The following is a 16548-nucleotide window of genomic DNA, read 5'->3' as shown; positions in this document are numbered from 1 at the left end:
AATCTTTCTCTCCCTTTTCTCCTTTTCCTTCCCCTCAACCGAGATCTTTAACAGAGACCGACACACTGGGTTTGCATAAACCGTGTGTGTGTGTGTGTGTGTGTGTTGTGTGTGTGTGTGTGTGTGTGTGTGTGGTGTGTGTGTGGTGTGTGTTGTGTGTGTGTGTGTGTGTGTGTTTTATACGAGTCGACTCAACTTACACCACTATAGCTTCCCGATCTATGAGAAGATGAAGTGAATGGGTTGCGGTCATGCTGTGCTGTGTGTCCTGTGGCCGCTGTCCTGCAGTGACATTATCAGTCGCCACAGGAGACAGACCATGAGCTACAGTGGTTGCTTTGACCCCTGACATGAACTGTACACAACGTTAGCTTTCAAACTGTGCCCTCACATGTCAGCCTCAGCCCACACAGCAACATGAGCTGGTGCATTTTACCATCTCTGTGCCGGTTTGGAAAAACACATTTTGTTATTATTCCTCCTTCACTTTCCTTCTTCCCTTCCTGTGGTATGTGTTTAAAATGGATGTTCTCACAGTTAGGGCTGCTCGACTATGGAAGAAATCACAATTTTGCTGGTCCATGTTAAAATCGTGACCATTTAACGTGATTACTACTGGACTTTTGGAAAGATGTTTTTATTTATTGAACTTTAAAAAAACAGTGAAACAGTGAAAACGCCTGTGAAATTTACAAAACGTAACAACGTGCAAAATAACCGTTTGACTCCATGAAATTGCTTTTGTGATCATTAGGAGCCTGAAATCGAAATGACAATCAAAAATGAACCTAGGGGTTAATAACACATGGGTACAGAGTCGACCATTCTCTGGGATAAGTTTTCATGCTAATCGAATGTGTATCTAGCTTGAAAGAAGCAAGCGGAAAACGCTGATTAGCTTATAAAGCTAGCCTCCTGGGCACTGGTAGAGTTGAACCAAAACGCTATTTCTATACCGCTAACAAAGCTCAAAATAGCACCACATTTCCATGGTAGCATGATGAGGGTCCCGGCATGTAAACCCAAGCATTGAGAACTTTGTTAGTGTACAGGCAATTTATTAAAAATATCGTTTATGAAGACTGTACCGTTCACGTACAGAGGCAGGCGCCATCTTGGGAAAACAGTCATGACCAGTTGAACCACGAATGCCGTGCAACCAGTAACATGGCTCAAGCAGGGCGTTCGTGGTTCGACTGGTCAGGACTGTTTTCCCAAGATGGCGCCTGCCTGCATACGCCAACGGTACGGTCTTTTTAATAAACAGTCTGTACGCTAACAAATGCCTTGAATGACTCAGAATGAGCACAAAACACTGACGGACTGAGGTAGTGTGTGTGGGAAGCACAGCCCTGTACATCACCGCTCACCTAGTCTCGCATTGCCAGACCTTCCTCCACAGAGCTGCGGAGGAGGGTCTGGCTAGTCCACACAGCATTCCTGAATTGGAGTCAAACATGCTCTGGTTCATTGGCATTTCTTCACAATCGTCTTGGGCGCCGGACGTAGCTACGGTGCCTCTGCAAAACCACCTCTCTATTGGGATGATTTTCTTACATAATGGCTCACCACTTAAGACTAGTAAAGCTAGTAAAGCTTTGTCAAGCACAATCAAACATTCATTATACATCTAGTTTCTTCGTTTCGGTGCCTCCGTCTTCCCACCCTACTTCTTTTCAGCCCTCCGCTCCGCCCACCAAAGCACCTGTGCTCGGCTCTCTTTTTTTTCTTTTCTTTTCTATGTGGCGTTTGTGGTCTGTCTCTAGTGAGGGAAAGAAAGGTGATTTTAAAATGGCCTCCCCTCTGTTCTTTCTCTTTAAACACGGTTTTCGCAGCTAGAGCTGCAATCAGACAGGCCTTCACACTTTCATTGAAGTCCTTAGATGTGGTAAGAGAAGGGGAGGAGGGATAGAAGAACAGGAATCTTTTCTGTTCGCCTGCCTCTCCTGCTCTGCTGTCAGGGCCAGGTGTGTGTGTGTGTGTGTGTGTGTGTGTGTGTGTGTGTGTGTGTGTGTGTGTGTGTGTGTGTGTGTGTAAAGGTGTGCATACGTGTATGAAGGATTTAATGCATGGGACTGTATGTTATTACCAGACTAAAACTGAATCTGCTGATTTCAGTTGTCAGCGGTGATCCAGATTGAAAGTCTGTGGAAGTTAGCAGACTGTTTTTCAGCTTGTGGTGAAGATGTGTTAACATTCTGAGTTTTATTTTAATTTATTTCTTTTTCAATCTGCCGAAAACTCTACAGATTATGTGTGGCCCTGTTATTACTGTATGGCTGTTAGTGTTATTCTGTACGTGCATTTGAGTGTATCCATTATTTGTCTTTGTGACTGTGGTCTGTGTCCATGTGTTGTATGCGAATGGGTGTGTGTATATTCATACGCCTGGGTGACTGTCAAAGCTTGGCCCAGCAGCTGAGATGACAGTCCAGGGCAACAGAATAAGATTTAGTAATTGGTGGAACAAACCCTGAGGTCTGCCTCTGCTCTGCTCACCCTACCATGACGTCAAAAGTGCTTTAGCACCCTCACAACACTACTGTACATTATATACTGTATATAGGTTAGTGAATTAGATTACAGTACATATGTGTGTGTCAAAGCTTTATCTGAACTTTAGAGCTCCAACTCCGACAGTGCAGCCCACACAAACCGCCACTGCAGAATACAATACGCTCTCTGTAGGAGCCAAAGCTAACTCACATTACTTAGAGTTGTGGTTATATTTGCTCATGTTTAAATGTCTATATTATATTATATTATGTCTAAAGGTTTTGCTGTTAATATACAGTGTGTTCAACAAAGGGCATTGGATAGGCCTTTATTGTGACAAATCTAATTTACTCTGTTTCTATGTTTTGTGAGCTACTGTGCAGTGTCTGTTCTGGTCAGATAGAAGAAAACAGCTGTTTAGTGGGTCAGCGGTAGCTGTGGAGCAAAATGTTTTCTTTGACAGTTACGTAATATAACATAAAAGGAAAGTTGGAAAGAACAACAAGTTAGACATTTGCAGTGTGGATTCCTGTCTTGGGCAAACTCTGAGAAATGCTTGGGTGAAAAAAGAAGACTTAGCTGAACGGGAAAGTTTTCCATTAAATTCATAAAACGCAACAAGCTGATGTGACGTCTATTCTTTGGTTCCGTGGTTGCAAACTAATTAACGACCGAAGTCAAGACCAATCCTGCCTACTGCTAACACACTGAAGTGGATTTAATACAAAGTTGAATTTTCCCACTCCACTCTCCTTTGCTTTTTTATGTGTATATTTTTAGTTTTCCTACTCACCTTACATGGCTGCATGAAATGTGACTGCCACTACAACTGCATTCATACAGTGCAGTGGAGTTGTAGCTGTCAGAGAGTAGTCATGATGGAAGAGGAAGCAGCTACTTCAGCACCATGGACAGGGCTTTAGAAGACCCAGGCTGAGTGCCTCCAGCAGCTGCTGGAGGGAAAATAGCTGCTGATGCCAAAAGATAGGCTGTACGAACTGTATGTATTTCTACTGCCAATCTGTGCATATACAAAACATGGAGGCAAAAGTGTTCCTGTTTGTGAGTATGAGTGTTTCTTCAATGTGCGTGTCACCTTTTAACACCGTATTTATCCGTGTGAGCCACACACCCCTGAAGGAGAAATGTGAGTGATGGAACACAAAGCATAGACGAACTACTGAGTGACAGGTCTGGGCCCGACAGAAGGATAAGGGGGGGTTGTAGGGGGAAGCGGGTCAGGAGGGGGATATGAGGAAGACAGGATTCTAGTCAACACCCAGTGGCATGCATTTCAGCTAATGAGAGAGGCAAAGGGGTCAGCTTCTAACTACACAGAGATAATGGCCAGCTCCTGAAACCATGGCAACAGCAGCCATCCTGCACTCCTCCCATCCCTGCTGCCACACCCCCTCGCACAGCTTTCATCTTACTTCACCCCACCGAAATGTTTTTTTTTTAAATCACGGTGAGGAAAATCAATGCAGGACTTTTTTGTCAGTTAATGACCGCCCAGGTTGTTGCATCTGCTTGGAGACATGCATTAAACCTGAAAACACATTAAGTATAATTTTCTGCTACCATTGTGGATGCAAAAGACTTGTTAAATTGCAGACGGAGGAACACGTTGCCTTTGAAAGGTGCACTAATTTCAACTTGTGAACGCGTGGGACAAAAGGGAGAGACATGGGGCAGAGAGTGAAGAGGGAGATTTTTTTCATTTTTACAAAAGCACTTTATTTACATATTTATAATTTGTAGTTTAAATGAAACAGTGAACCAGTTATTAAATAAAGTAGCAATGCATTGAAAAATATTTTATTTTGTAAAAACTTTAATAACAGAACAGACGGTCTAATTAATACACCAACGCTGTTCAAACGTATTCAAATCTCCAAAGTGTGTAAAATCTGAATTCCAACCAGAGTCTTTGTAAAATGAAAAGGTAGGAGAATTCATATGAAGAGTAACCATGAAAATGTCACATTTAAAATGTAGAAACATAGTTTCTGGGGAAACCAGGTGATCAATTTGAAAAACTGTAAAAAAAAAATAAAAATAGAAAACTCCTGCCCCCGTGGGCCCCCTTTCCTTGTGAGAGATTCACACTACTACAGTTATTCTACACTTCCCTGCTCTTTAAACTCCATAGGGAGTACAGTGCGTGTTTGTGTGTGTGCGTGCGTGCGTGTGTGTGTGTGTGTGCGTGCCTGTTCATGTGAGTCTGCTGGATATGGCTTGAACTTCTGACAACATAATTACACACAGAGACTGTGGATGAAGATGTAGCGTAGAGTCAGTATGTGTGAGAGTATGTGTTTAAGAAGCATGATATAGGCCCTAACTCACATGCATGCACGCACGCACACACACACACACACTCAGGGTAGGGAAAATGGACAGGATTTGAAGTGGCACATCAGCACCGCGGACAGCGGCTGACCCATCGGAGTCCAATTAGAGCTGCTGCGACCAGACAGCCAGTTACCCAGACACTTAGACTGCTGGGTTGGATGAGGATAGAGAGCCTTTGGTGTGATAGGGTGGAGGGAACACACAGTTTTAATAAGAGGGAGGATGTTGGCTAGGGTGGCTGAGTTTTAATGAGGGATGTGGTGGATTGTGGGGGCGTCACCTGGTACTTCATACACTGTCTGACCATTAACATCTCTCATGAGCGAACGGTGTGTAATTCGCCCTAGTTATGTCTCCAAAGTTACGTGAGGATTGAAGGATATCATTTGGGTGTGTGGTGCTTAGTGCTGTGGCTTCCTAGTTTGTGTTTGTACACAGTGAGAAATGACCCACTGGAGGCAGTGGTTCCACTTCTGGTGCCACCCCTCATTTCTCTGCTTTATTAGGAATAAGTCTCTGTCTCGCCGGCCTGTCTCTAAAGCGACAAGGAGCAAAGTCTGACTACTCCACACATGCAATCTAGGATAGGAGAAATACACTCTGGGTTGTTTGCATTTCTTTAAACCAATCACAATCATATAGGGCGGCGGTTAGCTCTGGACGCAGCGACGGTGGCTCTGCTAAATAGAGAAACAAGAGAAAATATCACATATGTTAATAATAGGTTAACTGTTCACGCAATACAGTAATTCAATTTAATTTCAATTCAATTTTATTTATAGTTTCAAATCATAACAAGAGTTATCTTAACTTAGAGTTAACTTTACAGTGTCTTGAGATGGAGACACTGTAAAGACACATTGAGAAATTATAGAGCCCACACTCTATAATTTACATAGACCCAACAATTCTAATAAAGTAAATGTGAGCTGTTTAGATTAGCTCTTACCAGTGTATCGCCGTGCGTATTCTGTCCATAGCAAATCCCCGCCAATCGGACCCAAAATGGCCCAGTTAGAGAGTGAATGCAAATCTTTACAACCATGTTGAAAACTTTCCATTTTCAGCGTGTAGCTTGATAGCTTAAAGTCAGCTGTTGTTTCCCTAAGAGAACGGAGTTAAACGGCAAAACACGTCGCCGGAACATCTGGTAGCGGCGATTATCCTGAAAATGAAATGGACTGCCGTTGAATCCAGACTAATTAGGAATGCATAGCTTCCTCAAGACCATGATCACAGACTTAGTTTATAAAACTGTTAGAGCTACATGTCCTAGAAGCCAGCTGCTATTAAGGACCAAAGTGTTGTGAAATGCACATTTTTACACGAGTGAGACTTTTTTTGTAATTGACGTTTTTAAGCCATCCAACAAGACAGTTTCCTATTATATCTTCAATATGCCATATGTTTTTGCAAAACAAGAGAAAAACAGTCTGGTAACTAAACCATAACTCGGCCAGACTTTAGAGCTTGGGACATTTGCAGCTTTTTATCAAAACAAACGCATCTACGTGACTGTCACAGACAACATGGAGACTGAGAGAGAAAGAGAAGAGAAGCCCGAAGCATCTGGTGGAGTTCTCTCGGTAGTTAGTGATGATGAGTCCAGATGTCTTAAGACAAAGGCGGAGGATCAAGAGGTGGATAAAATGCACTTCTTCAATTATAGGGGGTCCATAGTGATCCAGTGATGGAGTAATTGAGTCCTGGACTCGGACTGGAGTTGCTATTCTCTGGACTTGTGACTTGACTTGTACTCGGACTCTGACTTATGTAATTGGATGAGCATTCATGACACAGAACTCTGACGTTGGGTGAAGTTTCTGACTACTTTTATGTGTAATAGGCAGTGAAGGAGGTAGGCATGGGCCTGTTACCGGCTATAAAGGTTTGAAAAAATCACAGTTTCAAAAGCACCAACCGTTTTCTGTCAAACTGTTCCTAAGGTACGAGCTGTTTCTTTTTCTTAAAGAAAATGTTTTGGGGATTTTTAGGCCTTTACGACAGGACATAACATGTCTGAAAGGGCCGCAGATTGCTCTTGAACCCGGGTCTCTATAACCTCTATATATGGGTGCCCATTCTACCAACAGAGCTATCCGGCCGCCTGGTATATATGAGCCGTTTTTATATGAGTCTTCAAGGATAGAAAGTGCATTTTAGTCCAGTCTCCCTGCCAGTGTAGTGTGTCTAAATATTAAATAAATTGTGTTAAATGGAAAGAAATACAGAAAAAAAACAATTTTAAAGCTGTAATAACAATACTGTGAAATAGTGAAATGACTCTAACTCAAGTAATGACAACTTGGCTTTGAATTGTATCAGACTCCTCTTTGGCGGCTTGGACTAGGACTCAAAAACTAGGGACTCGAAACTTGACTTGGACTCAACAAATGGTGACTGGACTACAACACTGCTCCATACAATGTGTCAAGTAGAAGTAGGGGCGATTAATCATGCTGTTTCTTTGATCAGTCATGTAAAATATAGGCGATCATTCCTGTCGTATATCCTGTAGACAAAGGTGAGCCGGGTCGAGGAGACACAGCATTATCCTCCTCCTATTTTTTTTACACACAGTTTATCACAACAAAGTTCAATGTCACCTTTTTTAAACAAGGTTTCCTGTGAGAGTTTTTGACATTTTCAATCTTCATCTTTCCCTCCCCTTTCTTCTGTTGTTGGATAGGGTTTCAAATGTATGTAAACACTGGCAATTTGTCTTTTTTACCCCAACATCAAAGTTATAGTTTCATTGTAACACAAGCGTTTATTTCTATCACTTTTCTATACTTTTCATTGTTTGTATTTTCCCTCCTATTATAAGTTTGGCAGCAGCTCATTTTCTTGTAATTTATCTGTTGGATTGGGTTGATTATATTTTAGTTTTCTCTATATAGTAGCTTCTCGTTTTCTTTTTCTTTATGTTCTTTTTGAAAAACAAACAACTATCAGTAAGATCTCTCTTTCTCGTCTCTGTTCAGCTGCTCTCAGAAGAACCGGTGTGAGCGGGCAGATGAGCCGTACCGCTTCGCTGCCTCTCTCAACCAGTGTGTGAAGGCCAGTGTGTACCCAGACAGCATTGCGGTGTCAGAGCCCAGCGTACCTGTAAGTTCACACACACATGCACACGCACACATCCATATGTACATGTAATATGTACATATAGTACACACACACATACAAAATGCCAAACACCTGCAATCTCAACCGCTATTTGCACACATTACAATGGAAAATTAGCCCTCATTTACATATCCCCTACCCATGAGCAGAACATTTTAAAAGATCCCACATAGCAGTTTGCCTAGTCTTGATTGTAGCTGATGCATAAACATTAGATGGGAAGGTTCATAAGAGCTCTCCGTGGGCGTTTCAGTGTGCATATGCTCACTTGGTACAAAGCAGTCAATATGTGTGCCAAGACATGTTTGTGTGGGCGGGTGTGTAGGTGTTAAAGTTGTCCAAAAGCAGCTAAGTACAGTGCAGTATTTCCACATGGACTGAGCAAAAACAGGCAAATAGAGCATCAATGAAAGGTTCTGTCTGTGCACGTTCTGCTGCACATGTATACGCGTGGACACGCACTTTGATTCTTTAGATACCCACGCTGTGAAAGGGTCAGTTTATCCAAAACACAAAAGAGAACACATTTTTCTATCTATCTAGAGTTACTGTTGTTCCTTAGGATTTTAACATGTCAGAATAGCACATGTCTAATACTATGGTGCTCAGCAGCGTTTGGTTTTGTTATTTAATAGTTTAAAATTGTGTGAAATGTGTGCGCTTTGGGTGTAACAAGAGAAAATGTAGGTGTAAGCATGCCGTGTAATATTCAGCTGAGCTGTTGTTCAGTGGAGCACTGTATTAATATCTAGCGTGCACTTTATACAGAGATAGATATTTGTCAGCAGAGATAGTATATTTATTATATCAGAGTATAAGGAATACCTTCATTGCGTGCATATATAATCCCACAAAAAGGTCTGAGGTGCAATAGTTTGGCAGTTTAGGAATGATGGCAGACATTACAGCCGACTGCTCCAGACCTCTTGAAAGTGTGCATCAATTCACGGTTTGATAGTCAGCACAGGCACATTGATTTCTTTTTCTGGAATTTCGGTTAGATGCCTCGTTAATCTAACTGATTAAACAACACAAAAATCCTGCTAAATGTGCCAGTGGCTCTGGCAGTGACTCACCCTTCATCGCATGATATCTTATCCTCAAACTAGCCCCCCGTAGACTTGGCCCTGTTTGCCCTGCTTTGCAAACAGCAGTTTACCAGAAGACATGTTAGCAGTTGTTTCTGTGTCAGCTGTACCGGCAACAGGGTCATCTCGCCAAACCGTCTACAAAAACACTCACAAATTCCACAGGGGCAGACAGCCATCTCCATGACAACACAGCCTCTTCATGTGGGCACTAGGATAGATGGAAACACAGAGAAAACAATTAAAATACCTTTTATTAAAACTCTGCCACCAATTAGACTGGTTGTTGCTGCCAAGCTGTAGAAACACCAACCGCTGCCATCTTTAGGGAGGACAGGAGAACAAAAAGAGCAAAGGCTTAACAGTCACTTTCTGTAGCAATATGTGTGTGTGTTTGTGTGTGTATTACACACGTGTGAATTTTGAGTGTTTATCTGTGCATGTGTGTCTCGACAAAAACGATGCGAGCTAATTAATGTGAGAGGTTACTCAGGGAATTCTACGTGGAACAAAAAGACATTGATTGCTGTGATTGCTGTAATCAAGGATCTCTCTGACACACCTCGGGGTGAAGCAACACAAACACGGTGAGAGTAAAACAGAGGAAGGCAAGAGGTCCTCTGGATGAAAAAAAATCCTCCTTCCTCTCGATGGGTACGAGAGTTAGCTAGCTAACGAGGGAGGCTGTGTAGTCAGCTACGAGACAGTCAGCATCTCTTGAAAGGCCTACAGTTAAGCTGCTCAGCTGCCTCGCCTGTCCCAGTAGCCCCGCGGTGTTTAGTGAGAGGCAGATAAAACAAAGAGAAACTTCAAACGGTATGGCCCAAAAATAACAGCTAATGGAACAAAGCTGTGAAATGCCATGGTGATAATTATCCAGGCTGCCTCTCTTGGCTGGAGGACCAGATCACACACCCCGTGCGCGGAATACATTTATTTATAGGCAGAGCAGCTGATTGCTCCAGCCCCGGTGTCACTGCTCTCCAGAGAATGACTTCAAAAGCCTCTATGTACATCTGTTTATGTGTGCTACAGTATATCGCACATGTACTGCATGTTGTGTGCAAGGTTTTTTCTCTTTCTTTTTTTCATGTGTTTCATGTATCTTTGTGTCCTTGTGAACTTAGAATTTTCCAATGTCCTCCATGTGGCTAAGTATTAACTCACAATGTCTGTCTCTGTTTCTGAAATGATATCCTCTGCACTCAAATGGAACATTAAAGCTATAGTGCATAGTTTGTGCCGTCCCCCATGAGGAAGTCCAAGTAATGACAACAACACTGTCGGCACGTCCACATGATACAAGCCTTCCGTGATTGCACACGCTCGCCGGACGACACAATCTTCTGAACACAGTCATACTGAGACATCCACAGAGAGTTGTGAGGAGCTGATAGTCTTGATTGATTAAGCTTTAGATTAACTCATTTAGCGGTGGCTTGAATGTAAGGGACGTTCATTAAATCAAAAAGTTTTGCACTAAAGCTTGAAGATCTAAAATTATTTTCTTTATTATGGTATTGATGACATTTTTAAGACACTTCAGCATTTCTCAGCAGAGTGGATGGACATCTTTGCCAGTAGCATTGTGTTCTTTTTTAATTCTGTTTGGAGCTTATTACACTGCTGCGTTCAACTCACGCGTTTGTTTTTTTATATTCACCCTAGCCTAAATATATATAGCATATCTCATGCTCATCAAAGATACAAGTGCTAATATCATAAGGGATGTGCCATAACAATGGTTTCCCAGTTTATTTGCTAATATTACATTTCTGAAGCATCACACGTCCGTCTGTTGTTCTAAGTTTGCAATTAGCGATTATTTTCATTCTCGAGTAATCTGCTGATTTTTTTTTTTTCTTTATTAATAGCTTGGTCTATAAAATGTCAAAATGTCAAATTACTTTAAAGATTAATCTATTATAAAAATAGCTGGCGATCATTTATTTTGCTTGACTAATGGATAAGTCCACTAATCGTTGCAGGTCTAGTTGTGTCGTCATATCTGTATTTACCTGTGCCCCAGTCTGAGGAGGAAAAGTTGACATGTGACTGATCCATGATCAATTGACCATGTATATCAAGCTTTGCCACATGATATAAACATTGTTGCCATGTGCCCCACCCCATATACAGCTGCTGGTGAAGGTGAGCCACGTTCCGGACCTTTCTGCGGGCATCACCTGCTCCTTCGGCAACCTGACGGAGGTGGAGGGGCAGGTCAATGGCAACCAGATACTCTGTGTGTCTCCTGCTGCCAAGGACGTCCCCCTCATCCCAACCGACCAAGGTAGATACAACACACACATAACTATCCATTCATAAACTCAAGGATAGATAATAATAGTTTATACTTTTATTGATCCCCAGTGGTGAAATTACAATTTACACTCTGTTAGTAATCACTACACACAGGCCTGAAATAGCAGTTGGGGGGTACGGTACCTTGCTCTAGGGCACCTGGCAGTGCCCGGGAGGTGAAGTGGCATATCTGTGACAACCCTCCGGTTCCCAACCCAACTCCCTACAGAGCTACTGCCACCCCTAGATAGATAGATAGATGGATAGATGGATAGATGGATAGATAAGATAGATAGATAGATAGATAGATAGATAGATAGATGCAGTGGATACAGTAGTTACGATAGATAGATAGATAGATAGATCTAGAGATCAAGATTCAAAAAGCTTTATTGTCTAATATGTTGCCATGTTAGAACATGTTCTTTTGATGGAAGGCAGAGTGTGTGACGTGTCAGTAGCATGAGTTTTGTATATGTATTGCATTTGTTGTATAATGACTTTTTAGCACTCTGAACCTTCTTCCTGATGTTAATAGCTCAAACTTTGGTGGAGGCATCCTGGATGATGAAGTTGGATTTTCTTTCTACTGCTTGTACAGTATATAAAGATCAGATGGCTGTTTTTGTGGAATGCCTATGATCTTAACGGCTTGCCTGGCTATTCTAGCCAGCTTTCTCTTGCATTTGTTTGGCAGGAAGCTGTACCAAAGGTGGTTTGCAGGCGATGACAGACTATCAGTGACTGGTATACTCTGGATAGAACGACCTCACTTCAAATCCTTTAAGCCTTCTGAGGAGACACATGCGCTGTTGGGTCTTTTTGTAAACTGTGTCAACATGCAAGGTGAAGGTGTGACGGTGGTCAATCAAAGCACCAAGGTACTTCAAACTTGGTGTAGATAGTGGATGAGGAGCATCAAGCATTCGGCCCTTTTGGCAACACAGTTCCTTGGTCTTGGTGATGTTAAGCTCCAGTGAGCTTCTCTTGAACCAAAGTGCCATTGTGTTGACATACTGCTTGTAAGTGTATCATCAGTGAGGTTGGCCACCGAGGCCATGTCATCCGCTTACTTAAATAGCTTGAGTTTGTATAGATAAAGAATAGGACAGGTGACAACACACAACCCTGAGGCACTCCGGTTTTTAAAATAGTGTTGGTGGACTTGAACCCATTTACCCTCACATGCTGTGGTCTGTACTATAAAAACCCTTAATCCAGAGTGTCAGAGTTGGGTTAACTTGCAGCTGGTGGAGGCGGTGTTCACTGTATTGAATGCAGATGAGCAATCCATAAATAAGATCCAGACAAAGGAGTTGGGAGAGTAAAGGTGTCTTGTTACAGTGTCCAGAAGAATCAGGCTGGCATCCTCTACACCTCGCTTTGATTAATAAGCAAACTGTAGTCAGTCCAAGCTCTCTCTGACCATGCTGATGAGTTCATCTGCAACAACTCTCTCCATGCATTTGCAGAGGATGGAGCTAAGTCATTCAAAGCTTTGACATTGGTTCGTTTGGGAACAGGTATGATGGTAGCTTTCTTCCCCTCCCTGGGTACAAAGCTGGCATCAAGGAACAGTTGGGAAAAGTTGCGTGATCACACCAGCTAGCTGAGGTGGACACTCCTTTAAGATGCATCCCTTCAGTCCATCCGGGCCAGGAGCTTTGGTAGAATCAAGACGGGTAAAGATGGAGGCAACCCTCTTCTCTTCCACATAGATGGTTTCAGAGCATTGGCTCATGTTGTGTGGGATCCAACCTGCAGCAGGATCTGCATTGTTGAACCTGGCATAGAAAGTATTCAGTTCCTCTGCAAAAACAGCAGGATCTGAAGCCAACAGTCTGAGTCCTGCCCATAATGGTGTTACTGTTAGACACTTCCAGGCATCACTCAAATCTCCCCTGGTGAACCGCTCCTCCATTTTGTTCTTGTAATTAAGCTTGGCAAGCTTGATCTTATGCTTTAGCTCTTTTCTGAGATCTTGGTCACGTTTGTCTCCTTGAATAAAAGATAATTTCTTCAAATTTAGACAGTGTTTGAGCTCTTTTGTAATCCATGGCTTGTTATCACCAAAGAGCATGACTTATTTAGATGTAATGACACTGTCTGCACAGAATGATACATAAGAGCAGATGGACTCATTAAGTGTGTTTAAGTCACCATTGCAGGCCTCAAAGAACATGTCCCAGTCTGTGAGCTTAAAGCATCCCCTCAGCCTTTCTATAGATTCAGTATTCCAGACTTTAGGCAGTAGTAATAGCACATTATGACATCTGACAGACCAAGGGCAGGATTCAAATGCACCTGGAAGAGATACAGTACAGTAATTACGATGGAAGGATAGCTACAATGGATGGATAGCTACGATGGATGGATGGATGGAGATAGATAGATAGATAGATAGATAGATAGATAGATAGATAGATAGATAGATAGATAGATAGATAGATAGATAGATAGATGGATGCATAGATAGATAGATAGACAGACAGACAGACAGACAGATAGCCTGTATTGTCATTGTACATGGTAACATACAGTACAACGAAATTTGGAGAAATGTCCTGTTCAGTTTTAACCAGACAAAGACAACACATGGACAGATCATGACCATTAGATAGAATCTTTACACGTGTCCCTCTCTTTTCGCTACTCATGCTTCACTGAGCCAAATGTTAATCTGCACACACTCTGAAACATCTTTATTGATTCAACCCTCTTAGTTTAAGCATACATCGTCTACATTAATAAGCTCCAGCAGATCCGGGATCAGATTCCTGGCTGAGAAGTGTGCTACACACAAGGCCAGGCCCCATTAGAGCTGATGGAGGATCAGACTGAGATCCCCTGGCCTGTGGCTGGGCAGCAGCTCGCCACATTATGGCCCTCCACACTGGGCTAATACGCAGTGGTCCAATCGGCCAGGGGACCATTTACTTGAGGGGAAGTTGATGTGACGGATTAGGGTCTTAGCATAGCCAAGGAACAGGGAGCTGGTCTGCCGTTTCTGAGAAAAGTGACACCTGATGAACTAGGGCTGCACGATTATGGCCAAAATGATACTCACAATTAATTTGATCAGTATTGAGATTGCGATTAATTATCACGATTATTTGTTTATTTTAACCAAAACAATTTTTTATTGTCACGTATAACTGCTTTCACATCCATATTGTGCTACATTCGTATGTACATTGTGTGTTGAATAGACATACAACTGCAACACATGTAAATGAGAATTATCTAAAATAAATGGCCTAGGATATATTTAAAAAAAAAAGTATCTCAGAGAAAGTTCCTTCACTTGTTTTCAATAATAACTGATTAAAAGAGTTAGAGAGGGGGGGAGTGCAATGGACGCTACTCACAGAGTGACGGCTGACTCAATATGAATGCCTGTATCGTCACTGTGCTGCATTTTTATGAACTATGATATTCTGGCCATGGGTCACATCTCTCGCCCAGGTCCAGCAGGCTCCATCTCACACGCTATTACTCTACGAACTGAAGTTAGTTGCATTCAGTAACTTCTTCTGTGTTTTTCGCCGTGGCGGCCGCGATAGCAAGGTTACCAGTGAAAAACACTGGTACAAATACAGGTTTGCCTCTCATGCTTAACAATATACAGCTGTGTTAATAACAATTAAAACTGTAGACAAATGTCAGAAGCATAGCCTGGCGCTGTCGCCCCTCTGTCTCTGTGGCTGGGAGCCTAGTGTGAGTGAATGGGGGCGGGGCTGCGCGGAGAGTGAGAGGAGAGATCCAAACACAGGCACGGCTTTACAGAAGAAATGGGTCACACTTGAACACACACATTGAACCATATCAATATAAACAACATTTCTTCGTTTGTGGAGAGGCAGCGGATGCGAGGATGTTAGGTGCATCGGTGGGACATAGGAAAAATATGTATATGAGCCCTGTGAGCTAACAGATAAAAACTAGCACCCTGGAGCCCTGTGAGCTAACAGATACTAACTAGCACCCTAGAGCCCTGTTAGCTAACAGAGACTAACTAGCACCCTTGAGCCCTGTGAGCTAACAGAGACTAACTAGCACCCTAGAGCCCTGTGAGCTAACAGATACTAACTACCACCCTAGAACCCGTGAGCTAACAGACACTAACTAGCACCCTAGAGCCCTGTGAGCTAACAGACACTAACTAGCACCCTAGAGCCCTGTGAGCTAACAGACACTAACTAGCACCCTAGAGCCCCGTGTGCTAACAGACACTAACTAGCACCCTAGAGCCTTGTGAACTAACAGACACAAACTAGCACCCTGGAGCCCTGTGAGCTAACAGATACTAACTAGCACCCCAGAGCCCTGTGAGCTAACAGACACTAACTAGCACTCTAGAGCCCTGTTAGCTAACAGACACTAACTAGCACCCTAGAGCCCTGTGAGCTAACAGACACAAACTAACACCCCAGAGCCCTGCGAGCTAACAGACACTAACCAACACTGGTCACTGCTGTTGTCTGAAAAACAACACAGACGGGAAATTTTTGCGTTTACTGGTAAACTGGTAAATCTTGTGACCGACATATGACCGACTGCTATCTGTAACGTTACTCTGTCCTCTGTGACTGTCTAATCTAGAAACTAAGCTGCGCGGTGCAGGGAACACATCAGACAGTGGTTTACGGAGTGGTAGGTTGGCTTTACCAGCACCAGTACTTGATTTATCACCAGGCCTTGGTGTGTAGTTGACATCAGGTAAGGGATGGGACATTCCTTTCCCCAACATTTTGGGGTGTTGAGGGTTTTCTTGTTGGGGGCTTGAAACTTGGAGCATCTTGAGGTTCGCTACATTGATGCCTTGCACGATTGTGTGTATTCAAGTCTGCATCACAAACTAGGTCTTTGAATGGCAGTGGAGATTCATTGAAGATGTTGGACTTCCCTCCTGGTGGGCCATGAACGGAATGACGCATTTAAAATATGGCTCGATTACGCAAATGTGATCGCGGGAAGCCAAAATCATGATTGTGATTCAAATTTGATTAATTGTGCAGCCCCATGATGAACACACAAAGAAACAAACAGAAAATGAACAATTATTATAATTTATCATAATAATTCATTGTATTGTTTGAAAGGCCAGCTCAGCCGTCTGAACGTCATCTCACAGCATATAGTTTTATAGTTGACTAGAAAAATCTAAACACATCCTTCA

The 16548-nt window shown here is 42.7% G+C and overlaps 1 protein-coding gene across 1 annotated transcript in view; it reads left to right on the top strand.

The window, feature by feature from the left end:
• The window catches only part of plxna2 (plexin A2), a 222147-nt gene that overhangs the window by 119497 nt on the left and 86102 nt on the right, over positions 1-16548 (top strand). The window contains 2 exon segments of the mRNA XM_032519890.1: positions 7836-7959; positions 11205-11358. Of these exon segments, the coding sequence (XP_032375781.1) occupies positions 7836-7959; positions 11205-11358 (278 nt within the window).

The sequence above is a fragment of the Etheostoma spectabile genome, chromosome 7 (assembly GCF_008692095.1).
Source record: "Etheostoma spectabile isolate EspeVRDwgs_2016 chromosome 7, UIUC_Espe_1.0, whole genome shotgun sequence".
Classification (NCBI taxonomy): Eukaryota; Metazoa; Chordata; class Actinopteri; order Perciformes; family Percidae; genus Etheostoma; species Etheostoma spectabile.
The sequence above is the reverse complement of the archived record's forward strand: the minus strand, read 5'-3'. Positions and strand labels throughout refer to the sequence as shown.